The sequence below is a fragment of the Chinchilla lanigera genome, unplaced genomic scaffold (assembly GCF_000276665.1).
Source record: "Chinchilla lanigera isolate Chin_1 unplaced genomic scaffold, ChiLan1.0 scaffold00006, whole genome shotgun sequence".
Classification (NCBI taxonomy): Eukaryota; Metazoa; Chordata; class Mammalia; order Rodentia; family Chinchillidae; genus Chinchilla; species Chinchilla lanigera.
This window is the reverse complement of record NW_004955407.1, coordinates 42574024-42600981: the sequence shown is the minus strand read 5'-3', so window position 1 is coordinate 42600981 and position 26958 is coordinate 42574024. Positions and strand designations below refer to the sequence as shown.

The following is a 26958-nucleotide window of genomic DNA, read 5'->3' as shown; positions in this document are numbered from 1 at the left end:
GTGATCAATCCAGGTGGGTGTGTAGCCAGGCTGCATGTGCAACTGGCACAAACACAGGTGCCGCGGCACCTGCGGGTTCAAAGCCTTTATTGGGCTGTGGAGTACAGGGCACGGGGTGCTGAGGTGGCCCTCAGGGGTCAGGTGAGGGCAGGGCCCAGGCCGGGTATGGGGGCGGTAGAAGCCTTTTAGAGGAGTTGTAGGTGGGTGAGGGAAGCAGGCGCTAAGTGAGAGCAGAGCCAGGGAGGGGGCTCTGGGGGCCTCTGGGATATGGGGCCTTGAGGGCAGGTGTGGGCAATGGGGAGGCAGGAGGGGACCCCAGGGAGCTGGAGGGGCTGTGCCTTGGGCTCAGGGTCCTCTGTCTTGGCCTCAATGGGAGGAGGGCTCTCGCTGGCGGAGAGGCCCAGTGCACAGCCCGGCTAGTCTGGTGGACTGAGGTCTGGTTAGCACCTTGGATGGGGTGGTGACAGGCACAGTGGGCAGGCGTTGCTAACAGATCCAGCGGATGAACCTGTCAAAGAAGCTGGGCTGCGCTAGGCTGTCGAAGTCCTTCTCGCGGAAGATGGCAGCCCTGTCACCCAGGCTGATCTTGGTGAGCACGTCCATGTCCACATCACCGCCCACAGCCACCACGGTGGGTACCACGTTCTGCTTGCGCATGGAGTGCACCGCCTCCTCCAGGCTCTCATTGCCGGTGACGCCATCGGTGAGGAACACGAAGGACAGCTCGGCGTGGCGCCGTGCCCCAGCTTGTGAACCACGCACCACCTGGTTGATGGCGTGTACCACACCTGCACCCACATGCGAGAAGGAGTTGAGGTAGCGGGCATCCTCCAGTGCCTCCTGGATGACGGTCAGGTTGGCGGTCAGCGGGAAGACCAGCTGCTGCTCCTGCAAACCCCCGAACTGCAACAGTGCCACCCGGGCATTGAGCGGGTCGTCGTCCCTGCGCGCCAGAGTCAGGCGCTGGGCCACCTCCTCCACGAAGCGCCGCGCCTTGTGGAAGTTCTGCTCACCCAGCCGCTCGGAGCCATCCAGCAAGAAGACGACGTCCACGGGCCGCTGTGTGCACTGCGCCACGTACAGCTCTGCGGGGGGAGATGTGAGGTGGGCACAGGTGGGTGTTTGGTGGATGCCATGGGTCTGGGGCCCTTGGCTAGGTCTCAGTGGGAATGTGTCCTCATCCACCAGGCCTGCCACAGCCTCCCTGAGAGTCCTCCCACCAGAACTGATCCCAGACTCAAACCGGGACCTGGGCAGAGGAGTCACCTTCAGGCCCTCCCCGTCCACAGCTGTCTGCACAAGAGCCACCTTTGGGTGGGTGAGAGAGAGGACCTCTCAAAGGCCCCTGGCTTGTTCTTCTCTCTCCAGGCCTCCGTTTGCTCTGCCCTGAGGCCCTGCAGCTGGCTGGGCCATGTTTCTCTCACAATGACAGCTGCATCCCTTCCCACTTGGCAAGGGTTTCCTGTGTGCAAGCACAGTATGGCCAGAGCCCAGGCAGCTGGTGTGGGCTCCGCTGAGATGCACTGTGACAAGAGGACCCTTTCCCGTGTGGACAGTCACCACCCCTGATCAGGAAGGACAGTGTGTGGCTGCAGCCAGGGCTGAGGCCAAGCCCTTACCTAAATGTCTTTTCAGAGACCATGGACTGGGGCCCAACTGTCTGCACACCAGGGACACAGCTGGGTCCCTCAGGGTGGAAAAGGGAGGGTGCTATCACAACCCAGGTCTTTCAGCTCCTGGGGATCCCATTAGGGACAGTGCCCTAACCCTAGCAGTACCACCAGGATGCTGTGTGCCCCTAGCTTCAGAGTCCTCGGGGTATAGCCTGCCAGAAGCCCACTTGAGCACAGCAATGCATTCCCTTTGTACGTTTCAGCTTTTATACAACATTCAGCATTTGTTCACTGTGCCTGAGGACAGCCCCGCCCCAGCGGGAGAGCATCTGCTGCAGACGGGCACTTCCGCGAGCTTATTCACGACGTAGCTTGAGTTAGTGTAAACTGCTGCTGGAACTTGCTTAGCACATCTAGTAAGTTCTCAGGGACCGCAGCACTCCCTGAGCCCCTTGAACTAAGACCCAATCCACAGTGGTTCTCACAGGCACGGAGATGGACATACAGTGGGGCAGCACCTTCAGGGAAGTGACGGAGACGCATGACAGACAGGGAACTGGGGTTCTCAGGCTCTGCCTCCCGCTTCTGTGGGCTCCCTTCTCCTGCCTGTGGCCCCACATGAGTGGTGGAAGGACAGAAGCCCAGCCAGGTAGGGGGTGCTCCTCTGGCTCAGGTGTCCCACGTCTGAGCTCGCCTCAGGGGTGGTGACCTTGCTGTGGTCACCCCACCTGTCCCCACACTAGGAGAGAAACCCGCCCCATGCTTATCTCATGCAGCCAAGGGCAGTGAAGGTCCTGCCAGGTGAGTGTTCCCTGACGACGCCCCACTGATTCAGGAGCCAGGCTGGGGGTGCAGATGCCCAGATGGGGGCAGCTCTGGGTGTTTGACTAATAGAGGTGACACCAGTTCAAATGGGGTTATGGTGCCAGGAGGTCATAAGGACTCCCTGTCACCCAGCCCTAGGCACCTTCACACAGAACCCTGTGCCTTGAGCACACACGTCACCACCCCCAGTATCGATCCCCAGCCCCAGGACCCGGCTCTTTCAGCCTCTGGGCTCAACAAGAACCGGGCCAGGGGGATTTCATGCCCTCCACTGCGGTCCCCCATGTCCAGCTCGGCAGGAGAGGGGCCATGTGGCCAGATGACATGGTGACCCCTACGGATGCCCACATCCAACTGAAGGAGCTGTGCAGGTCCCTTTTGGTGATGAGGGCTGCGTGGGGAGCTAAGTTGAGACTTTGCTTGTGTGGTGCTAGGCAAGCACTTCGCCACCTTAGCCCTAAGCGAAGGATCTGGGGAGGTGACATCCTGGAGTTGGTGGGCTTCAAATCCAGTGACTGGTGTCCTTATATGGATGAGGGTCCCAGAGAGACAGAGGAGGCCATGGAGAGGCGCAGGGAGGCAGGAAGGCTGAGGTGGGAGGAGCCTCCCCTGGAGCTCTGGGATGCATGGCCCTCAAGGCTTTAGATGGGGACTAGGGGCGTCCAGACTGTGGGAAGGCAAATTCCTGCATCTTAGAGCCCAGTTATGCGGTAGCCCTGGAAAGCTACAAGCTACAAGCTCTGCACAGCAGCCCACAGCCTCAGCACAGCGTCAGCGCGGTCTCCGGGTCCCCCGTGATGTCCCTGTGCACCAGCTTAAAGGTGTCGATGAATAGCTGCATCCAGTCCTCTCGCTCGACCCCCGTGGCGAACTTGGCCCGCTCGGCAGTGTAGACCATCACGGCCACCAGCTGGGAGTATGCGGCTGGGTCCTGCGTGAACTCCGTGGCATTTAGCAACTGCTGGATCAGGGGGATGGTCCTGGGGAAGGTGGGGTCTGGTCCCTCTTCCGTGCGGAGGAAGGTGACCGGGGGCTCGCCGCCAGGCCGCCATCCATCTGCAAGGGGCGTCCAGAGAAGACGTTAGGGCCTCGGGCGCGTTGGCCTCTCCAGGAGGCAGAGCGAGGACCTCGGGGAGGGCTCTGGGCAGGCACGGTGAGGAGCTCCAGCGGGCGTGGCAGGTGTGTGGCCGGGCAGGAGGTGGTGGTGGGGAGCTGGCAGCAAGTGACAGTTCGAGGGAGGAGACCTCGAAATGGTGGCACCTGTGGCCACTGGAGACCTTGCGGGCAGTTCTGGGCAGACTGACCAGATGTGCCACCCCTGCCTCCATAGCACAAGGCTGCGTCCTCGGAACACCGCCCGGGGAGAAGCAGCGGCTGAGAGCGAGTCCCTGCACTGAACCCACCACAGGGTCTCTGGCCCTCCGCTCCCTCTCTGCCGCCCTGACTCGGCGGGCTCTGGTTGGAAGCAGTCATCAGCAAACCCTGAAGCGGCTGGAGCAGCCCAGCCCCACAGGCCCTGGCCCCCAGTGCGCTTGGGGCTCCCTGCGTCTGACCCCTCCTGAGTGCAGGTCCATAGCAGCCTTTCCCTGTCCTGTTTCTCTGGCACCCTCAGGAGCCCCAACGTGGCTGAGTCCTCCCTGGCCCGGCTTCTGGGTGGACGGAGCGGTGTGGCCCAGGCTGCTCACCCAGGACAGCATTTGCAACCCAAGGTTGCCCGGTCTAATTCACCTTGGAGCCACACGCGGCCGTAAAGGAAGGGGCACTTGGCAAGTGCAGTGGGGGGTGTGGAGGCTGGGGCAGGAGGGGTGGCTGTGGGGCTAGAGTGGCTGAGGTCCCCGTTTCCTCCCTGCCCCCTTCACCACCACCCTCCCAGTGCTGGGGTGCACCCCATGGAACCTGCCCGGTCCAGGTCCTGGGCCACTGCAGCCTGAGGCCAGCGTGGTCGTGGTCCAACGTCGACAGAAAAGGAGACAGAGGGCGAAGCACACTCACAACTGCACTCGGAGCACGTGCAGTCACTTGGCACCTAGCAGGCACTGCTGTGACAGTGTGCCAGCCCCGCCATGCTGGCAGAGAGCGCCTGCTGGGTCCGAGCCCTTCCCCCTTGAGAGACAAGGCTCCCCGACTGGTCAGGAGCAAAGCGGGGACACTGGGTTGTGGGCGAGCTGGCTTCGGCTCTTGGGACTGAGATGAGCGTGGCATTTGCTCCCCGTGTGCAGGGCCAGGCTGGGATCAGACCTGTGTCACGGCCAGGCACCCCCTGTGGAAGCTCACTCCCCTGGGATCCCACCAAGGCTCTCAGTGCAGCCCCAGACCCCACCTCTGGCAGAGACCAGGTCCATGTGGCTGTCGCCGAGATTTACGTGGGCAGCTGCCCAGGCACAGCCCAGGGTGACAGGACTGGCCTGTCACGCTACCTCACCCACCTGCACATAGAGCCTGAAGAGCACCACCTGTGCCCAGGGATACCACCATCGACACAGCAACCCCTGGGGAGCCCAGGGTCCCCAGTACCCCCAGTACTCCTGGGAAGGCCAGCTTCTTGGGCCCTAGTGTTTAGCTGCTTGCAGCTGGGAGGCGCAATAGAGCACAGATGCGGCCGTTCCCAGCCCCGGCCTGGGCGCTCCTCCGGCCTGGCACTTTGGGCCAAGATATGAAGGCTGCTGGCAGGGTTAAAGTAAGAGGTTGGGAGCTGCGTGGCTTTTGGCATGGTTGCCTCAGAAGTCTTACATAAACCATTTCATCCTGCAAGCCCAGAAGATACGGCTGCCTAACACATGGGAAGACTTTGAGGCCATGAGCAGGGCTCCCTCCCTGCAGAACGCCCACCTCCCAACCCAGCAGCAGCCAAGGACCACCCCTGCCCAGGCCAGCAGTGCCACCTGTGGTGCCAGGTTGGGCCTGGCACCAGGCTCTGCCTGTGCTGGGCTCTGGGGCTGCAAATTCCAAGGGAGGGGCGTCTCTACAGCATGCGGCCTTGGGTCACACAAGCCCTTCAGCCCTGGCCCTGGAGGCTAGCAGGGAGGATGCCAGGGCTGCTCTCCAGCCTGGGGTGGGGTCTTGGGGAGGCCACATTACCTGTTTGGCAGGGAAGCTCTGGGCACACGATCTGAGGGTCTGGAAGAGAGCAGAGCGGCCAGGGTCTCCATCAGTGCCCACCAGGTCCTCGGTGGCCACCCAGTGGCCTGCACTGTGGTCAGCATTGGGTCCTGATGCCCACTTGGGCAAAGACCCCTCTTACCTGGGCAGAGGTCCTGCCCTCAGCTGGGCACAGGGCACTCTTTCACCTGGGCAGGGGACCTCCCCATCTGGGCAGATGACCTTCCCACACTTGGGCATGGCCCCCATTCGGGCACTGAGCCCCCTAGCCGGGGCAGAGGACCCCCTCTCTTTGGCACGGGACGCTGCTCACCTGGGCACAGCACGTCTTCCATGTCGTCGATGAACTTCTCGGCCACCAGGTCGGAGAAGAGCGTCATGTTGCGCACCTGCTGTGGCTTGTCACAGGCGATGGAGTAGAGGTTCTCACTCTCGTGCCTCTCGTGGAACATGTCACCGATGCCAATGGCCGTCACTGTGACGTCGCGGTCACACAGTGCCCGCAGGTTGAGGTCGTCGTCACGGGGGTCGTGGCGCCCATCCGTGATAACCACAGCAAACACTTTCGTCTTCTGGCGCCGGCTCTCTTTGATGAGCTGGTTGTAGGCGAATTTGAGGGCAGAAGGTGTCCAGGTGCCGCCCGCGATCCACTCCAGGTTCTTGACGGCCTCCTTGAAGCTGGACAGGGAGTCGATGCGCTCGTCGTCCAGCTGGATGGCCTCGAAGGTGCCCTCGTGGCTGTACTGCACCACACCCACGCGCGTCCCTGCAAGGGCCGCTCACGTGAGGCATGCCAAGGCCGGTGCAGACCTCGTGGTGCAGTGTGCCAAGATGCTGCCAGGGACACCCCCCCCACTGACCCGTCTCCGACTTGGGGTCCTTGGCAATGGCCCCCAGCCTGTTGACCACGTTGATGACGAAGTTCTTCTCCAGGGTGAAGTTGGTGTAGCCGATGCTCTCGGAGCTGTCGATGACGAAGACCACATCCAGGGCACCACAGCGCTTCTCGCAGTCTGGGGGGCGGCAGGGTCAGTGGGTGGGAGACAGGGGCCAGAAGAGGGGCTGGGCGAGGCGGGGACTCGGGTGAGGACTCACCACAGCACCCGCAGGTCTCCCGCACGTAGGTCATGACGTCGCATTCCTGCAACATGCGCATGGGCAGTCCTGGGGAGTGTCCCCAGGAGAGTCCCCGGCCCTGGGCATGGTGACGTCTCCGCCCATGTGAAATGGAGGCCACAGAGGGAAGTGGCTGGGTATGACCCCTGACCTCACCCTTGACCTCACCCTGCGTACCACCCCTGGCTGCTGCCCTTATTCCTGGTGTTTAGGAGCAAGAAGGACATTTCCAGACAAGGATGCTGCCAGGCAAGGTGGTGCATGCCTGCAATCCCAGCACTTGGAAGGCTGAGGCAGGAGGATCACTGTGAGTTCTGGGCCAGCCTGGCTACAGAGTGAGTTCACGGCCACCCTGGACTACATAGGGAGACCCTGTCTCATAAAGGTGAAAAACAAAACAAAACAAACGAACAAACACAAAAACCCAAAACAAAACAGAACAGATGAGCACACTGAGTCACCCTGTGACACCTACCGTGAGGCCGGGGTCTCCGGGGGGGCCAGGCTCACCCTACAGGAAGGAGAGCAATGAGGCAGGAGAACGGCTGGGGCCACTGCTCAGAGCGCACTGGCCCAGGGCCAGCCCAGGTTGGACACAAGGGATGGGGACCGGCCTACCTCGGGCCCTGGGTCTCCTCTTGGCCCCCGAGGGCCCGGTTCTCCCGCAGGACCAGGGTCGGCCTGTGGAAGAGAGGGCAGGTGGGCTCAGCAATGCCCTGGCGGGTCCTTGCTCCCCAAAAGTGGCCCCATCTTTCTTCTGGGCAAGGTGGGCATTACTCTCCGCTAAAGAACACCCAGGCTCTGCCCCTGGGGCAGGCAAGGGCCCCGCAGAGTGCAGAGGAGCTCGGGTGATGACCCAGACTGGACCCTGGCCATGGTGGGCCATGGCTGCTCTCACCCCAACCATCCACTTGCCACTGTCCCTCATGCTCCAGGCCACCACCCACTCTCACCTGTCCCTCCACCCGTCCATCTGCCCACCCATGTGCCCACCACCATCCAGCGCCCGTGTCTCTGCCTGTTCATCTGCCTATGCACTCACTGCTGGCTCTCCTGTCTGTCTGTCTACCCCGTGTCCACCCTGCCTGTGCTCCACCCAGCCCTCGTGCGGCCGCCCATCCACTGTGCTGCCTGCTGGGCTCCTGGCCCGGCCTGGGCTGTGCAGGCGAGGGGACATGAGGTGATGATGCGGGCAGGGTGGATGGGGCTGGGAGGAGCCTGAGCCGCTTTCTGTTCCGGTTGGCACTCGGCACAGGTGGGTGCAGTCAGCTGCAGGCCCCTGCTGTGCTCAGGTCTGGGTCCCCGCTGCAGGGTGAACATGGCACTCACAGGCTCCCCCTTGTCGCCTTTCCTCCCAGGTGCTCCTTTCATGCCGAAGTCTCCTCGGCTGCCCTGTGGCAGGGATACACACGTTAGCCTGGGTGGGGCGCCCGTCTCCAGGCTCTGCCTGTCCCAGGAGACCACCCAGCCTGTCCGGGACATGACCATGCCTTGTCAGGAGGGACCTGGCTGTGGCTGGTGCCACCATGCATGGCCAGCTGGCTGCGGACCTGGCTGGGGTAGGGATGTACCCGTGGAGGCCACTGTGCGTGCGGCATGCAGAACCCCACCCCCGGAGCGGGGAGAGGCAGGGCGTACCTCAGGGCCGGGTGGGCCAGGCTCTCCTTTCTCTCCCTGTTAGGAAACACACGCAGGTCAGACTTGCTTGCTTCAGACTGGGGGGGACCCCAGGGAGCAGGGGTAGCCATCAGCATCCACACTCGGCTCACCCTTGCCTCAGCAGGGGCCCCGCGGTACTGTCCGTGCCCCGCACACTGTCCCCGAGGCTGGAACCTGTCCGTGGCCGCTGACCTGCCACAGCCCCCTGAACCCAACAGAGGAGGCCTCGAGGGCCACTGAGGGCAAGGTCCAGCCCCATCCCAGCCCCTGACCCAGACCCAGACTCACGGGTGTCCCTCGGGGTCCGGGGTAGCTGAAGCCAGGCCTGCCGGGGTCTCCCTGCAGGAAGAGGCGCGGTCACCTGGAGTGCACCGTGGGAGGGGTGGGGACCTTGGCCAGCGCTGGGACGGGATGGGCGTGCGGGACTGGCACCACTGGGCTGTGAGTGGAGCCTGCCAGGTCAGGCACTGCAGCTCACATGGGGGGTGCTTAGGCCACCCCAAACTCCCCTGCCCCATCCCCAGCCCAGGGCTGGAGCTGAGAGGCAAGCAACGGTACCCGAAGACCCTGCTGCACCCTGCGGCACCCTGTCACTGTCCAGTGCCCTGCACCCCGGCCCTGCCCGGGGAGGCTGTACCTTGGGGCCTGGCTGTCCTGAGTCTCCACGGGGCCCCGCGTCACCAGGGTCTCCCCGAGATCCCTGAGGCAGGAAAAAAACGGGGTCAGCACAGTTGCTGTGACAGGAATAGATGGGCACCCAGGGGTCTCCAGCCCACCCCAGGCCAGCTCTGACCCACAGGCCACATGGTCCCAGCTCCCTGTGCTGCCCTCGGAATGGGGCCAGCTGAGAGGGACCTGTGGGGGGCAGGTTCTGGCCCATGGCCATGGGACGGCTGCCAGCAGCCAGCAGTGCTGGCCACAGACAGAGCCCAGGATCCCGTGGAGTGGGGTGGAGTGCAGATGGGGTGCCTGACACTGACCTGCGTCCCAGGTTCCCCAAGTATCCCCTGGGGGCCTCTGGGTCCAGGCAGCCCCCGGTCTCCCTGCAAAAGAAGGGGTCAGGCTGGGTCCTCTGTGGTATCAGAGATCTAGAGGCTGGGTCTGGGGCACAGCCCAGGCTCTGCTGCTTGGGGGGTTCTGGGCCTGGCACCGCCTGAGCCCTGACCACAGGGCCTGGCGGGGCCTGCAGGCAGGGTGGGGCACAGGCCTGGCCTCCTGCCCACCTGCCCACCTGCCCACCCTACCCTCTAGTACCTTGGCTCCTTTGCTGCCAACCTCTCCAGCCAGGCCTCGGGGCCCCTCAGAGCCAGGGTCCCCCTGTGGGAAGAGAGCCGGGTCAGGTCACAGCTGGGGACAGTGTGGGGTGTGTGAGGTAGGGTCTGACTGGTTGTCCAGGTAGATGCTGGAACGGGGTGCCCCCATCTCACTGCCCTGGCTCCACTGAGCATCTTGGCGGGACAGGGCCCACCGTCTCTAGGGACCCGCGGAGCGGCCCACGCCAAGAGCCCATCAGTATCATTTGCCAGAGTTTGCGTGTGGGGCAGGGACCTCGGGGTGGGGCAGGGTGCATGGCCTGTGTGGGACCGTGGGGGTGTCCTCCAGGATCCTCCAGGAGTTGGGAGTGAGAGTCCTGCCTATCTGCACCCCACTTTTCCTGACTCTGCTGGGAGTAGCCCCCACCCCCACTGCGGGGCGGCCTCGCTGCGTTTGGCTCTCCTGACAGGTGTGGATGGGCTGAGGCCTGTGCGTCCAGGGTGGGGCCACAGTGCAGACACAGACGAGGCCCGGGCCAAGCTGCCTCCCGAGGGACTCACCTTCTCCCCCTTGGGGCCGTCGCTGCCCGGGCTGCCCTTGGTTCCAGGGTCTCCTCTGCGCCCCTGCAGGGACAGACGTGTTGGTGGCCGCTTTGACTCTGCATGCCTGGGGCCCCCGTCTGTGGGCTCTGGCCCTCAAGGATTTAGGGGGCGTGGGGTCTTGCTCAGGCTGCAGTTCTGGGGAGCTGGTGTTTGACTGGGGCGCTGCTGGGTGGGGACGGACACCTTTTTGGGCTGTGTCTCCTCACAGGTCAGCCTGGGAGTCGGATGTCTCCCCAGTTCAGACCTGGGGGGCCCTGCAGGGTGTGGCTGGCCCTGGTGCCCTTTGCAGTAGGGTGGCTGAGGCGGAAGGGGACTCTGCCTGCTCCGGACTCTGGGCCTGGGGCTGTGGGGAGCAGGGACTCACAGGCTCGCCTTTGGGTCCGCGGGGCCCAGGCCCGCCCTTGGCTCCTTTCACACCTGGACTTCCAGGGGCTCCATTGTTGCCTTGGTAACCCTGTATGGGGTAGGGAACAGCACAGCTACTGTGAGCAGGTGGGCAGCAAGGACTCTCAGGCCCTGGGGTGCGTGACAGCTGGCAGCAGAGGACAGAGGGGCTGCATGAGCTCGGCACACAGCTGGGCTTTCCGTCCTCACACCCAGGAGGCACAGCAGTTGGTGGCTGGGTGGCCATTTCCAAGGGGCTCACCTTGCTTCCTTTTTCCCCAGAGTCTCCTGGGGGGCCCCTGCGTCCTGGGCGTCCAGCGTCCCCCTGTGAGAGTTTGGAGAGATCAGCTCAACCCTCTGCAGGGAGGGGCAGGACCTGGCAAGTCTTGGGGGTCTTGTGCCTGCCCCACCATCCTCGGAGCACCCAGGACGTCAGGCACTGGCAGGGCCTGCACAGGTTGCTCTGAACCCTCCAGGAGCACAGGGGACAGGGACACGCAGGGCGTAGGCTTGGGTCTGGGTCTCAGGCAACCAGGCCAGAGCTGCCAGCCTCGGGACAGCGCACTCCCCGCAGGGGATCCTGGCGGCACCGTCGTGTGTGTCAGGCGCTGTTTGTGGGCTTCCCTCTCCGTCACCTACCTTGGCACCTTGGTCTCCTTGCTCGCCTGGGCTCCCGGCGTCCCCTGGGTACCCGTCAGGGCCCTGAGGGGAGGGGAGGTGTGCTGTTGGCCAGGGCCGCAGACGGCTGTGCAGGGTCAGCAAAGCCTGTCCTCTGAGCCTCAGGCTGTCTCCCACCTCGCTATGGGCCCTGACTCCTTGAGACCCCCACCCACGAGGATGGCACTGATGAGCAGGCCCACAGCACTCAACCCACAGAAACGCCAGCCAGGTGGAAGTGCCTGAGGGCTATGGCCAGGGATGAGCAGGGCGGGGCTGGCCGGAAGGGAGGAGCCAGGTGCCCCAGAACCCTCAGTCAGTCTCCAGGAACCCGGAATCCTCACCCGGTCTCCGGGATCTCCCTTGCAGCCTGGGGGTCCGATGCGGCCCAGCTTGCCCTGAAGGAGGAAGGGGCAGAGGAGAGGTCAGCGGTTCTGGGTCCAAGGAGGGAGAGCAGGCACGGCTGGCCATGATACAGGGCTGAGGGAGACATCCTAAGAGCTGTCCCGTTTGACCTCCATGGAGGTGCTTCCTGGGAACGCGGCCGGGGCACAGTGCGCCCGTGCAAGAGTGTGCATGAGTGTGCGTATGAGTGTTTGTGTACCTGTGCGTGTGTGTGCGCGTGTGTGGCCAGGGAAGCACCAGGCTGAGATTCACCCTACCTTCTGTCCATCGGTCCCATTCTTGCCTGCCAGTCCGGGGGCTCCCTGGAAAGGACATTAGAGGGGTCGTGAGCGCTGATCCTGGTCTCCTTAGCAGCAGGGAGGTGGGCGTCACTTGCTTACCTTCCTTCCGTCGGCTCCAAATTCTCCCTGCGTAGGGGGAAAGCAGGCATGAGCTGAGCTCCCGGCATTGGACACCACTGGCTCTGGGCCAAGGTGTGAGCCCTTGGGTCAGCAGGAAGCTGGGGGAACTGCGTTTGACCACCCCAGACCCCACCTGCCCGGGACCTAGGACAGCCCAGTGGGCTAAAGCAGGATCTGCTTCTGATTCTGCCATCTACACTTACCTTCTCTCCTTTGAAGCCAGGCACACCCTAGGGCAGAAGGAAGGGCAGGGGTCACAGAGGCACCCTGGGGTCCGGGGGTAGGGCTGGGAGGACAGGGAAGACCGGGATGACAGGATGAGAACATGAGGTGGGCGGGGTCCCATGTCTGTCGCCTGGAAACTGCATGCAGGCTCCGAACACAGGCTGGACGAGGGGTTGGATGGACACACAGTTTTGGGGTAATCTTTGGGATGGGGGAGCCTACCACAAATAGCACCAGGTCCCCTGAATCAGGACCCCTGCCACCCAGTGGGGTTCACCTTGGGTCCTGGGAATCCGATGGGGCCTTCGATGCCGGGGTCTCCCTGTGAAAGAACATAGGCTTGGATGGAGCCCCAGCTCTGGGGTGTGGGAGGGTGGTTGGGGGTATGGGGTGGGAATGCTTACCTGTCGCCCCTTCTGTCCGGGCTCTCCTGGCTCGCCCATGTTGCCCTTAGCACCCTAAAAGCAGACGGCAGGGAAAAGGATAAACTGAGGGATGGTGGAAGGACGGGCAATGGAGACCCACTGGCTCCCCTGAGTGGTAGGTCGAGGGCCACTGGCCTCCAGATCGTGGAGTCAGTCAACCACCCCTGAAGTCCCAGCCTCTGGACTCTTCTCTGAGCCCAGCAAATTCTCTGGGAAACCACCTGTAAAAGGCACCCTTCTGTATCCATGGCTACAACTGCAGGGCTCTGACTGTCCCCAGCACCATGGCATTCATGGTGACATTACTACCTCTGAATGGGGTAGGGACCCCAGTAACTGCACACAGGTCAGGGCTTCAGGAAGCCATATGAAAGCTGCATGCCCTGGAAAGGAGTTTACTGATGACTGCACCCACTTATTAACGTGCTTCTTGTCCAGGTGCTGAGAGGCAGAGGAGCAGGGAAGACTTGAGGCGCGAAGGGGGAGCTGAGCACGGCGGCTCCGAGTGCCCCAATAGTGCCCTCCTGCAGGCCCTGGCCGCCACCATGCTGTGGGCTGCCAGGCTGCCCAGTGGTGATTTCACTCCTGGCTGTGGCAGGATGGGCTTTGCTGCCAGGATCAGAGAAACCGGGAGGATGGTGGCAGGTCTGGCCGGTGGCCTGGTGATGTCTCTTCAGACCCCTGCTAGTCTAGACGCCGTCACCATGTTTGGAAAGAAAGCAGCAACTTCCTTGAGAGTTACTTTCAATGCTTGGTCCTGTGTCGCTGCAGAATTCTCCTGCCTCTGCCTTGCAGTTTCTAACAGACAGGAATGGTCGGGGTTTCAAACTCTCTGGGAGTGGAGTCTGGAAGGGTCCTGTTCCATACACCTCTGATGTTAGGAACGCAGGGGACCATTCAAAGCAGGTTCCGCAACTCCGCAGCCGTGTCCCCAGTAACATGTCTTGTGTTACACCTACCTGAGTGTGCTTGCTTGCTTGACAAGTGTTTTAATGGTAAGGCTTAAATTTTAAAATAAAGTCTTACTTTTCTCAAAATGTTTAAATGGGTGTGGGCAGATCTGAGCCTCGGTTTCTCAGGGTGGCACGTGTGAGAGAGGCTCAGCTGGCCTCAGACATGAGGTGCAGGGTGGCTGGGGTCTCACCTTCTGTCCACGGTAGCCCTTGGGCCCAGGTGGTCCCGGGATCTCCAGGCAGCTCACCTTGTAGCACTGAAATGAGAAGGGACAGTGGAGGGACAGCAGCTCAGGCTGGTGGGAAGGCTCCCCGGCAGGATACAGGTTCGGGACACGTGTGGCTGGGACTCTCAGAGGGGCCCCAAAGTGCCCGTCAAGCCGGGGCACCAGAATGAAGGGGCAGATACGTGGGCCCCTAGCAGGTGGGGCCTTCCTGTCTCACAGATTGTAGTGAGGAGGACACAGCAACTGGTGCTGACCAGGTGCTGTTCTGGACAGGGCTGAAACCTGAGCCATGAGCACCGGGTCCACACTGGGTGGGGCCCTCAGGCTCCTGCTCTCCTTCCCTGGGAGCCAGAGCTGGCACATGGCACACAGAGTGTCACAGACGTCTGAGGGTGTGTACTGCCGCTGCCTGACCCAGCCTGGGCTGGACTTAGCCTCCCACCAGAGCCAGGATCCTCAACTCCTGCACTCAAGGGTGACCTGGCTCTGATCCAAGCAGCCTGGGTTGGGTGGGAGCCTGTGTCCAAGCCCTGAGATTTGGGCCCAACACAGAGCAGATGGTTTTGCTCCCTCCCCTCCACACGAAGCTGCAGCCTCCGAGGGCCAGAGCCCAGAGTGGTGCTTTGTGGGGTCCTTGGAGGCCACAGGCAGCAGGCCAGTGTGGGTGGGAGAGGGAAGCGCCACTCACCTCTCCATAGGCTTCGTGTTTCTGCGGAAAGACAGGGCAAGACAGAGAGGGCCTTGGTCAGCGATAGCCTGGGTTTCTGTGGTCACCCAGCCTGATGGGGTCTCGCCCATCCTCCCCGCAAGGCCCACTGCTCACCATGACCTTGATGATGCGGTTGATGGTGTCCTGGTCGATCTCAGTGGACTCCGGCCGCATGGTGGTGTAGTTGCTGCGGTAGAGCTCGTGCGGGGCGCTGGCGATGTCCCGCAGGCCCTGCTCGTTCAGGTTCTGGTTTGGCGCCACCGCGAAGAGCCGGATGCCCTCGTCTCGGGCCCGCTCGGCCTGCAGCTTGATGCCGCCGCATGGGCTGCCCGTGACGTGGCCATCAGTGATGACCACAGCGAAGTTGACGCCACGTGCCCCCGACCGGCGGATCTCCTGAGTCATGTTGGCCAACGCGCAGTCGGTGAAGGTTCCCCGGCGAATGGAGCTGATGCCCTGCAGGCTCTTGGTGAAGGAGGCTCGGTCACTGCCCGGTGGGCTGAACACTTGCACCTCGTCAGAGAAGTGCAGCCCGCCGTAGCGCCAGCTGAGTGCCACCTGGTCCAGGTAGAGCTCGTTCTGCAGCTGGCTGATGAGCTGTGGGACGAACTGCTGCATGTGGTAGAGCAGGCTGTCGGTGGGCGACTGCATGGCCACGCTCTCCGAGGTGTCCAGCACGAAGTACACGTTGACAGGGCAGTCGGTCTTCTCTGAGGACACCGGGTGTCAGGGCCTGTCTAGCAGGCTCCCTTCCCCACCCAGCCACCCCCGCCCGAGCCCCGGTACCTGGGCAGCTGTTGGTCCTCTCGGAGGTCATGGTGTCAGGTGAGATGAGCTCTTGCTGCTGGGCATGGAGGGCCCCCAGCAGCCCCCCAAGCAGCAGCGCTGAGAAGGGGCCCCGCAGCATCGTGGCAGTCACCTTGAGCCTCAGTCCTGCAAGGGAGGAGGCACTGCAGGCAGCGCCACAGAGGCACCACCACCCCACTATGCAGGGGGCCTGGCTAGCTTGCAGGAGGCAGGGGCCTGGTGCATGGTGTTGCTGCCCCTGGACTGTGCCCCACCCCTCCAACCCTCAGAGGGGCTGCCCACCACAGTGAGCCCAACTGGGCTCAGTTCTGGCCCAGGGAAGTGGGGTAGCAGCCCAGGGCTGTCTTCACACCCACACTCCCACCCATTTGCACCAGAAGCAGGAGGACAGAGGAAGACTTTTTCTACCCGGTGGCTCCTAGTCTTTGTGTGTGACCTTGGCCAGGGCCATGCCCTTAGGCCTGGTCTCCTTCACTGGGGACATTGGTGAGGACAGAGGGAGGTCAGGGCTGTCCAGACCTAGTTATTACTAGCACAGTTTTGCATCAAGATACTGCCAATCAAGTCCCAATGAGCCTGTGGTATGGCCTGGGCTCTGGCATGATGCCTGGGGAGGCCCCCTGCACAGGCCCAGAGCTGGCCTTGCTGTCCCTCCTGGCTGGGTCATGTGGCCTGGGGACCCTAGAACAGTGCAGGCAGCCACGGGTTTGAAAGAGCACAGGAGTTGTTGGAAACACCCACTGTCATGGGATACGGAGCCAGCACCACCCTGCTTTCTGCGCACACGTCCCTTGGGCTAGCAAAGGCCGTGACCCAGGGCTCCATCCTAGCAGCAGCCTGCAGGGGGGCTGCCGGGATACGTCCTGTGTGGACGCGGTGGGGGGGGAAGGACATGTGTCAGAGTTGGTGTCCCACTGTCCACGGCCTTTGCCTGCCCTCACTGAGCGCAAAGAGACTGGCAGAGAGGACTCTGGGGCAGGAATGCAGGCTGCACAGAACTCTTCCCAACTTGAACCCCTGGGAAGCTGCCGAAAGCAAAGGAGGCCCCTCCAGAGCACAGGTGTTAAAGGGCTTTAGATGTGTAAGCATCGTACTGTCTCTCTAGTGTAAGAAAGAGTAAGTAAAATCTGAAAGGTACAACAGATACTGTGAAAGGGAAGGAAACTGCTCAAAAGGAAAGAGCAACTGAGATGAGGGAAAGAGAAGAGAAAGAAAGCTATCCACACAGGATAATTGTACTGCTGATTTCTATTGGTTTGTTGAAAGGAACAGTTAATGCTTAAATTCTTTTTCTTTAAAATATTTTTGACCAAGTTTGCATGCTTTTATCTGGTAATCTGAACAACTAATCTGAAGACAACAATATGCAATATAACAACCATTGTTGAATTCCTATTATCTTGTTTAGTGAAGCTCTGTATCGTTTCTAAGGGGTTTTTAAAATTATTTTTTATTCTCTTTTAAAAAAGAATTTAAAAAAGGTTTAAAACAAACCCAGATAGGGCATTGGCTGGAGAGGGCAGTGGAGCCAGGGAGCCACAGGTTTGGTACTGAATGCGACCGACGATAAGGAAAAGTATCGGAGAGCTCGGAAGAGACAGCGAAGGAGACGGAGAAACCAGTGAGGGCAGACCGCACACCTGGAAGTGTGCGGACAGGAGACAGGTGGCCTCAGAAGTGCCAGGGTGACAGGGCTGCCAGCCAAGGATGGGGGGCCTGTACCTGCCAGGCGAAGGGAGCTAAGGAAGTGAGGCCACGTGAGGGGTGGGGGGAGCTGATTCCCGGTGTAAAAATTCTAGAACATCTGCAAAGGGAGATACCTCAGAACAAAGTGCAGGAGGTGCCCCAGGGAGCCCACGTGGGTGCTGAGGCAGGTGCCAGCCGTGTCCTCTCACACCTCTTGCCATCCGGCCTGTGCATGAGGATGGAGTGTGGTTTCCACACCACCTGGCTGTCTCTAGCACGGCTTGCTAAGGGGGAGGCCAACTGCCGCATCACATGGACAGCAGGGTGGGCGCCGAACTGGCAGCAGACCCTTCAGCCCCAGTCAGCCTCCTAGTCGCCTCAGTCAGGATCTCCACTGCCCATGAAAGATCCAGGGCCAGTGCAGCCAGCAGAGCCCTCCCAACCTCCCGACCCAGCGACTTGTGAGATTATACAGAAAGCTGCTGGTTCTTTTCTGTCAGTCACAAGTGATTAGAAAATGCTATGGAAAAAATACTGTTTATGTCAGCAAGAAAAAACAAAACAAACCCAGGGAACAAAGTTAACGAGTGCACGAGACTTAGGGAAAAACTAAGCTTTCCCCACAGCCCAGAGGACAGAGCTCGTCTTGGGTAAATCGTCTAACTTGCTTAACAGGTATTAGAACATCAGCTATTTCTAACTTGTCTACAGTTGCATGCAATTTCAATTAAAATCTCCAAGAACGATTTTTGTTGGTAAGAGTTGGCAAAATCAACCTAGGTTCCTCCTGCAGGAATAAGTGAGAGCAGCTGAGAAAAGTGCAAGAAGAGAGGTGAGAAAACAGGGCTGTGAGGTGTTAACCGTCCAGGAAGCCGAGATAGGGAACTTTCTCGCCCTGTGTGAGACCCAGGGCCAGTGCCACCTTGGGGAGCCCTCCTAAACGCCAAGGCAGCAGTAGGGAGGATGAGACGAGGAGCTGGGCAGCCCCTCTCCCAGTGTGCAGTCGGCTTCTCATTTTCTTAAGTTATAGGGATTTTGAGGGTGTGTAATTATATGGACATATTTTTAAAACTGTCATATCTTCTCTCATTGAGAATTTTATTAATATTTAATTTTCTTCTTTGTCTCTTGCAACCTGTTTAGATAGCACAGCTACGTGTGCTTTCTCTGCTACTCAGTGAAGTATCTTTTTCCATCTTTTCACTATCAACCTATTTGTGCCTTTGGATCTAAAGCCAGTCTCTTATATACAACAAAAAGTTGGATTATAGTATTTTGAATCCAGTCTGACAGTCTCTTTCTTTTGCTTGGAGAATCTAGCCCATTTACCTTTAGCATAATTACTGATGAAAAAGACTGTTACTTCACATCTGTTATAGCTTATAGCTTTGTGTCCCTAGATTTCTGTATTACTGTCTTCTTTTGTGTTTGATTTTTAGTAGCAAATTATTTAAATCCTCTTATTTCCTTTTCATGTATTGTTCATTTTCTTTGTGCTTACCATGGGTATAACACTTAACATCCTGAAATTAAAACACCTGAATTTAGGCCAACTTCACTTCAATAATGTACAAAAGCTGCTCTTTGAATGGCTCTGTCCCCAGCCTTTTCATTTATTAATGTCACAAAATTACATCTCCATACGGTTGTCCCTCAGTCAGATAATAATGGGGTTGGTTCCAAACCTCTTGTGGATACTAGAATCCCAAGCTCAAGTCTCTTCTATAAATGGTGTGGTATTTGTATCTAACCTATGCTTATCTTCCCTTTACTTTAAATAATATCTACGTTGCTTTCAATGCCTAGCACAGGGCAAAAGCTATGCAAATAGTTGTTATACTGCAGTGTTTAGGGGACAGTGACAAGGAAAGAAAGTTCCATACGTGTCAGTAGGGCCAAAATTCCTTTTCAAATATTTTCAGTCTGCAGTTGATTAAATTTGTGGATGTGCAGCCCAGTTTTGGGGGGCTGACCACATATTGTATCATAACTATTTTTAATGGATTAGTTTCTGAAATTATGTAGCAAATAAAATGTGAAATTATAAATCATAGTTATAATAATATTAGCTTTTAGACTGATTTTTTTAAAAGAGCATGATTTAAAAATCATACAGAAAATAAGGCCGGGGATATAGCTCAGTGGCATAAGTGCCTGCCTGGCAAGCACAAGGTCCTGAGTTCAATTCCCGGTACAAAAAAAAAAAAATCATACAGAAAATAAAACTGGAGTTACACTCCATTGCTATGATGATACTAGCTTTTGTATTTGCCTGTGTATTTACCTTTACTGAGATCCTTATTCCTTCATGCGACTTTGATGCTGATCTAACATCCTTCATTTCAATCTTCAAGGTTCCCACTAGCATTTCCTGCAGGGCAGATCTAATGCTGATAAGCTCTTTTCCCTTCCTTCCTTCCTTCCTCCCTTCCTTCCTTCCTTCCTTCCTTCCTTCCTTCCTTCCTTCCTTCCCTGCTTCCCTTCCTTCCTTCCTTCCCCACTTCTGTTGATCTGGAAATGCCTTAAGTTTTTTCCTTAGTTTTAAGGGACAGTTTTGCTGGATATAGGGCTTGTGGTTGACAGTTTGAACATGCCAGTCCACTGCCCTCTGGCCTCTGAACTTTGATAAGAAATCTGCTGCTGTCTTATTGTGAAGTCTGTATATAATGAGTTATACAAACCTCAAACTTGCTGCCTATAAAATTCTTTGCCTTTAGAGTTTGGTTATACTGTCTCAGTAGGGGCCTCTGAATTCTCCCTGCTTGGAGTTCATGAGATTCTTGGATGTTTATATTCATGTCTTTCATCAGATTTGTGACGTTTTCTTTCAGCCATTATTTCTTCACATACTCTTTGCCCTTCTGCCTTCTCACCTGTAGGATTCCTACAGTGTTCACATCAGGCATCTTCATGGTGCTTCTTGGGACCAAAGCCCCTCACTCTGCTCACTTTTCTCTAGCCTTTTTTTTTCTGTTCCTGAGCCTCAGTACTTTCCACTGCCATGGCTTTAAGTTCACTGATTCTTTCTTTACCCTGTTTAAAGCACCTTTGATTTCCTCAAGGGAACTTTCCAGCTCCAGATCTTCTTTCTGGCTTTTCATTGCTTTTTCACACGCTATTTTCTCACCTTTCTTCACATCTTCCTTCTCTTGTTTGAGCATCTTTAAAACAGTTGTTTTAACATCTTTGTCTAGATCTACCATCTGGCCTTCTTCACAGATGGTATCTCATGGTTATTTCTATACTGCAGGTGCCTTATGATATTTTGTTGACACTTGGAAATTAGAACCTCTCCAACCCTGGCACTGCTGCCGTTTGTTTCATCTGTGATTGTTGTGGGGTGTCTCTGTGCCCAGGGTCCTTGGGTGTTACCTGAGTCTGCACCTTCCCTGAGCAGGTGCAGTGACATGCTGGCTTCCTCTGTACATGTAGCTGCTTTAGAACATACTGTGTGTGGTTTCCAAAAGGAGAAATAGAAAATGAAGGTAGAAAAAGGCACCTTTTAAGCAGACCGGGAGGGGCAACAGGTTTAAAGAGGCAGAGCCTAAAAAGCGTCTCAGACTCCAATACAGTGAAGTTAGAAATCAAAATCACAAATGTGTGGAAATTAAACAACACTCATAAGTAACCAGTAGGTCAAAGAAGAAACCACAAAGAAAGTTAGAAAAAGTTAGAAATAAATAAAAATTAAACAAAAATTTCCAAAACTTGTACTATACAGTGAAAACAGTGCCAAGCGGGAAACATTTAGTTATAAATGTTAACATTAAAAACAACACAGGAACTGGGCATGGTGGCATACACCTATAATCTCTGTACCTGGGACCTGAGGTTGGAGAATCACAAATTCAAACCCAGCCTGAGCAATTTGGTGACTTAGTGAGACCCTCAAAAAATAAAAAGAGCTTTAGGTTCAATCCCCTGTACCAGAAAACACACACACACACACACACACACACACACACACACACACACACCAAGAAATAGCTAAAATCAACAACCTAACTTTGAACTGAAGGAACTGGGAAAAAAACAAACTGCAACCAAAGACAGAAGTAACAAAATAGAAAAAAATAATAGAGAACATCAATTAAACCCAAAGTTGATTTTTTGAAAAAAAAAATCAGCAAGATTTTACAAATGTTTAATTAGGTGAACTAAAAAAAAAGAAAAGACTCAAATTACTTAAAACCATATATGGCAGTGGGGATCCTCTCATTAATTCTGTAGAAATAGAAAGTATCATAAGAGGGTATTGTGAGCACATTTTATGCTGTTAGAAGACCTAAAGGAAATGGAGAAATTCCTAGAAACATAAAACTTACCAAGACTAGACCACACACACACACACACACACACACAAAAAGCCAGGTGTGGTGGTACACTCCTGTAATCCCAGCACTTGGGAGGCTGAGCAGGAGGATCGCTGTGAGTTCGATACCAGCCTGGGCTACAAAGTGAGCTCAAGGCCAGTCTGAACTGCACCGTGGGACCCTGTCGAGGGAGAGGGAGACAGAGAGAGAGAGAGAGAGAGATGGAATCAGTAACCAAAACTCTCTTGAAAAAGAAAATCACTGCACCTGAGAGCCTTACTTAGAATTCTACCAAACATCTAAAGGAAAATTAGCACCAGCCCCTCTCAAACTTTCCACAAAACTTGAAAAGGACAGGGTACTGCCTACCTCATTTTGTGAGGCCAGTATTGCCTGACACCAAAGTCAGACAGAGGACTCATATTTCCTGACTTCAAAACTTACTACAAAGGTACAGTAATCAGCACAGTACAGTACTGGCATAAAGACATGGACATATGGTCCTCTGTAGGACAGAGCCCACAAGTTAGCCCAACTAGCATACATGCTTGAAGATTTCCAACTAGAGTTCCAAGATCATTCACTGGGGGAAAGGCAGTCTTTTCAGCAAATGGTCTAAGAAAACTATACATCCACATGTAAGTGATGACGTTAGATCCTTACCTAATAGTATACACAAAATAAATTCAAAACGTGACCTAATATGAGAAAACCTAAAACTACAAAACTCTTAAGAGAAAGCATGGTGCTCTAAACTCATGGCATTGGATTTGGTAAGGATTTTTTGGATCTGACATCAGAGGTACAGGGAACAAAAGAAAAAAAATGATAAATTGGATTTCACGAAAATTTGAAGTTTTTGTGATTGAAAGACACTATCAACAGAGTGAAAAGGGATTCCAGAGGATGGAAGACAAGATCTGTAAATCATATTTGATAAGGATTAATATCCAGAATATATGAAGAACTCCCAAAACTCAACAACAAAAACGAACTTATTAAAAAAATGAGCAAAGGACTTCAGTAGATATTTCTTGAAAAAGTCATACAAATGGCCAACAAGCGGGGGAAAAGGTGGCCAACATCACTGACCATCAAGGAAATGCAAATAAGAATTCCGATGCGCCACCTCGCACCCACAGTATGGGTTCTACAAAAAACAAACAGGGCGACTGCTAGGAGGCCGTGCGGTGGGGGAACCCTAGGGAACTCCTGGGGGGACGTGAAACGGTGCTGCCGCTGTGGAAGATGGGATGGTGGTTCCTCAGGATTGTCAGCAGAACCCATGACTCAGCTGCTCCACTTCTGGGTGTAGATTCAACCAAGCTGAAGCCGGGGCTGGAAGAGCATTTGGATGCTGCCTGTTACAGCAGTGCTGTTCCCAACAGCCAAAACATGGGAGCAGCCTACATGGCCAGCAGCAGCTAAGTGGGTAAGCGCAATGGGAAGTGGGTAAGCACAATGGAAGTGGGTAAGCACAATGGAAGTGGGTAAGCGCAACGGAAGTGGGTAAGCACAATGGGAAGTGGGTAAGCACAATGGAAGTGGGTAAGCACAATGGAAGTGGGTAAGCACAATGGGAAGTGGGTAAGCGCAACGGAAGTGGGCACAGACCTGGACGGGACATCGCTGGTTTGGAAAAGGGTTAGAAGCACCTTTGCCCCTTGCCATGCCATGGAAGGACCTGGTCATTATGCAGAGCAGAATGACTCAGGGGCCAAGGACAACACAATACGGTTCCTCTCACATGGATCACCTGGGGCAGCCACAGTCATGTGACAGAGTGGAAGCGTGGCTGCCAGGGCTGGGAGGGGCTGGGGGTCCTCGTTCATGGGTTTCAGTTTTGCACCATGAAGCGTTCTGGATGCAGATGGCAATGATGGTTGCAGAACAACAAAAGGTGCTTAATACCACTGCACTGCGCACTTAAACATGCAAAAGACACTACATTTTATATTATGTATATTTTACCACAAGAAAAAATTGTGTGCTTGTAGGAAGCTCTTGCTAAGCAGTAAAAAGATGAACACCAATAGGAGCACGGCAGAAATCACAGCCAGGCAAGTCACAGCGAAACCACACATGTCAGCGACCAGATAATGTTGCGGTGCGTAAAACCAAAGACACCCAGAACCAACCCACACCAGGCCGTGGTGTCCCCTGAGGGCGGGCAAGTCGGAAAAGACCGCAGCAGTGTCCACTGCAGAGAGGCCCGATCCTGCTCTGCTTCCCTGTGTGGGGTTCTGACCATGAGCTTGAAGCCCTCACACACGGGGGACTGCCTGCGCGGCACCCCGCCTGGCTCCCCCTCTGCTGGGTGTCCCCTGAAGAATGTCCTTCACTGCCCCCCGCCGCACATGCACCCCGGGGCAGTGGCCCGCATGGGGGGGACTTGGCTTGGCGTGGACATGTGAGAGGGCAGAGCAGGACAGACTCACCAGAGTTTGGTGCCCCGAGGAAGGAAAGGGTCCCACTTTGTGTGTTTTCTCTGAGTAATCACAAGAGCTGGGTTTCCCCAGCTTTTAAAACCTGAGGTTTGGACTGTGAACAGTCTGTCTAAAGGATGTGGGGACCCCAGCAGCCTGCTGGGCAAGAACCACAGATGCGCTCCGGCCTGGTCTGTTCTCAGAATCAGAGGCCTGGGAAGATCTCTAGCCCCTTGGGTGCTGGGCCCTTCTGTCCTGGACCCTGGGAGCTGCATCTGGAGGCCCTGGCTGCCCACAGCCCCATGGCCCCGAGAGACCAGAACTCCCCCCAGCAGAGCTGCCGTGTTTGCCGGAGACAGTGTCCTCAGCAGTGCAGAAGGTGCCGCCTGCGCTCTGACAAAATGTGAGCCTGGCTCTGCGGGGGTGCTGCCCTTCCCACTCACTCACAGCCACCCTCACCTGCAGAGGGGCAGCGCCGAAGCAGCTCACTGGCCCCAAGACTTGTGCGCCCTGCAAAGGGGACCCACTGTTCCCACACGTGGGACCCCTTCAGCCGGGCCCAGGACTCCTGCCCGCCCCCCTTGGTGATGGTTCTGTTTCCTGGGCTCCTTGAATGGAGGCAGCACATAAACCCTAGTATTTTTGGGGAGTTAAATGTGAGCCGGCTGCCAAGCCAAAGCTACTTGGTTGGAAGAAAAACAACAGGAAATTGGTGGCTCCCAGGCCTCCTTCTTTCGGGGTGCCTGGTTCTCCAGGGCGCGGGCTCCCCAGTGTGAGAGCCTTCCCACCCGGCGCGCTGGGCCCCTGGGCTCTGCCGCGGCGCCCTGGAGTCCCAGGGTGGGTGCGCGGCGGGGTGCTGCGCCCTGGGCGCCTTCCTCTCCCGAGGGGTCCCTCAGTCATGTGGGCACAGTCCAGGGGAGGGACCGGGCAGCTGGACTGTCCTCGGCGGGGCGGGGGCTGTGACCTGTGCTGTCCCTCCAGAACTCCAAAGGCCCCTGTCTGCTGCCCAGAGCGCCCCTCCTCCCTGCAGGAGTACCCCCGGAGCCCTGCGCCCCACGCTGCGGCCCAAGCTGGGGTGTCCGCCCCAGCCTCCCTCCAAGTCCCCCAGGCCAGAGGTTCCAGACCTCGGCCTCCCGGCCCTCGCGGCCTGCGGAGATGCAGGAATCTCGGCCCCGGGGCTTAGCGGGCAGCTGGGAAGTGGGGCGCCGAGAGCCCCACCGGATCGTGTTGCCCAGAGACCGAAGGGACCGCGGGGCAGCGGGCGCAGACGGCCACGAGTGGGGCGCGGGCAGGACACCGCGGCGGCGGCGGGCTGGACGGTGGTCCGAAGCGGGGCACGGCGGCGGGCTGGCCCCAGAGACACCATCGACCGTCTCATCCGCCCTGGCACCGCCCGACGGCAGCACTCACCTGGCCGAGGGGCTCCGGTCCTGCCGGCCGAGCGGCGGGCGCAGAGTGGGCAGGAGGGCGGCGGCGGGCGGCGGGAGGGGAGCGGAGGGCGGGGAGGGAGGGCAGGGAGCGGAGGGGCCGCCCCTTCGTCCCGCCCCGCGGCTGCGGCCTGCGGGGGGCGCTGCGGGGCCGCGGAGCCGAGGCGGCTGGGGCGAGGCCGGCGCCCTAACCGTCCTGCAAAACCCGAGTCCTCCACTGCAGCTGTGCCCCTCCCTCGCTGGGCTAGGGCGAGACCGCGTCGGCGCGGGTCGCCCCGACCCTCACCCCGGTTCTGGTGCCCGCACCGCGCGTGCCCTCAGGGAGCGGCAGTACGTCCTGCGGCCCTCGCCTTACGGGCGCAGCCCCGCTTTCCGCGGCCTCTGAAGGGGATGGGGGTCGGCTGGGAGGCCGCCAGCCACAGCCGTAGTGAGACTGGGGCCGCCAGACGCGACGCCCTCCTGCATGAACTCACAGGCTGCTTGGGGGCCCCGGGCCCATTGCGTATCCCGCAGAACCAGAGGTGACCAGCTGGCTTGTCCACCTAGGAGCTTGCGGAGAGGCTAGGGTCATCCCAGCAGACGACTGATCTCTGGTTCAGCCCCTCTGCTCCTGGTGCCAGGAATTGGCCCTGCTGTGGGATGCCCTGGTCCCCCTCTCTCCTGCAACTGCCTGGTGAGGCCTGGCCATCTCCTCGCTGGTGTCCCCTCTCCTGGCTGGACACTAAGGTGGCTGAGGGTGGGCTGTTCGAGGCATCAGTGTGCCTCTATAAGGGGAAATAGCAGAGCACCATGCGACACTGTCCTCTGTCCTAGGGGCCTTCCCAGGAGCCAGGGTCCTTAGGTGGGTGTGAGTGTGCGAATGGTATCTCAGTATCTCCTGAGGGTGTGCCGTGTGCAAGTGTGGGAGCTTCCCTGCCTGAGTGTGCCTGAGTGTAGCCGCCGCATGGCAGCTGTGGGCACATGCCCAGCTGTCTGCCCTGAGCGCTGCCCCTCAGGTTGGCCTTGAGCTCAGCCTGTCTCCCTCTCGGGGTTACTCTGGTGCCAGGTGTCCCCACAGGCCTGGCCAGGAGAGTCCAGGGACCCTGCAGCTCCTCCACCAGCCCCTCCTACCCCATCACCTGCAATCTGAGGAGGGGTGTCCTTGGCCACCCCCTCTGTCCTCACAGCACTGCCAGGGTACACCCCTGGTTTAATCCCGTGGTGGTGCCTGCTTGCAGGGGACTTGGTCAGCACAAGTGGTGAGGGGTGGTGGCTGACGAGCTGCAAGGTGGCCATTTCCAGGTAAGTGGAGGACGCCATCCTGGTTGGAGTACACGTTGTCTTTGGGATCAAGTGGGAGCCCAGTGGCTGAGGATTTCACTGGGATAGCTTGAGGAAATGGTGTGGGAGGGGGTACCTTGTAGGTGTGGTGGCTCTGGGGTTCACTGTAGGAGTGGTGGACCTGCTGGTCATTGCCAACGGGTATGTCTGCCTCCCCACCTGCCCAGCTACTCACGGCTTCCTCTGTGGGACCTGAAGAGCCTGCAGCTCCTCCTGCAGGTGCCAGAGGCCTGCCTGGCCCCAGGCAACTGAGAGCTCACCCAGGACTGGTCTGTATGCACAGTTGCCCACCAGCAGGGCCAGGAGCCTGGGATCAGATGCCAACAGACCTCAGGGAACAGAATGAATGGGTAAGTGGAGACCTCAGACAGCGGTTCAGTCTGGTGACTGGATGCTGAGGCTTTGTGAGGACACAGGGTCTGAGG

At 58.0% G+C, this 26958-nt stretch overlaps 1 protein-coding gene across 2 annotated transcripts; it reads right to left on the bottom strand.

Moving 5' to 3' along the window:
- Positions 1-14: 14 nt before the first annotated feature.
- Col6a2 (collagen, type VI, alpha 2) lies at positions 15-25305 on the bottom strand. Of its 2 annotated transcripts, none has more exons than XM_005375925.2 (28): positions 25197-25305; positions 15341-15487; positions 14669-15264; positions 14534-14554; positions 13810-13875; positions 12645-12698; positions 12518-12562; positions 12219-12245; positions 11995-12021; positions 11872-11916; positions 11554-11607; positions 11192-11254; positions 10815-10877; positions 10533-10622; positions 10127-10189; positions 9567-9629; positions 9293-9355; positions 8950-9012; positions 8601-8651; positions 8292-8327; positions 7983-8045; positions 7272-7334; positions 7129-7164; positions 6633-6678; positions 6398-6550; positions 5851-6303; positions 5517-5555; positions 15-1085 (listed from the first exon to the last, which is right to left on the bottom strand). In XM_005375925.2, the coding sequence occupies exons 2-28, from the start codon at positions 15459-15461 to the stop codon at positions 487-489; spliced, it is 3063 nt and encodes a 1020-aa protein (XP_005375982.1). In that variant the 5' UTR covers positions 15462-15487; positions 25197-25305; the 3' UTR covers positions 15-486. The 2 variants fall into 2 exon arrangements, with proteins under 2 accessions (XP_005375982.1, XP_005375984.1); XM_005375927.2 differs by lacking the exon at positions 15-1085 and adding an exon at positions 1863-3494.
- Positions 25306-26958: the final 1653 nt, after the last annotated feature.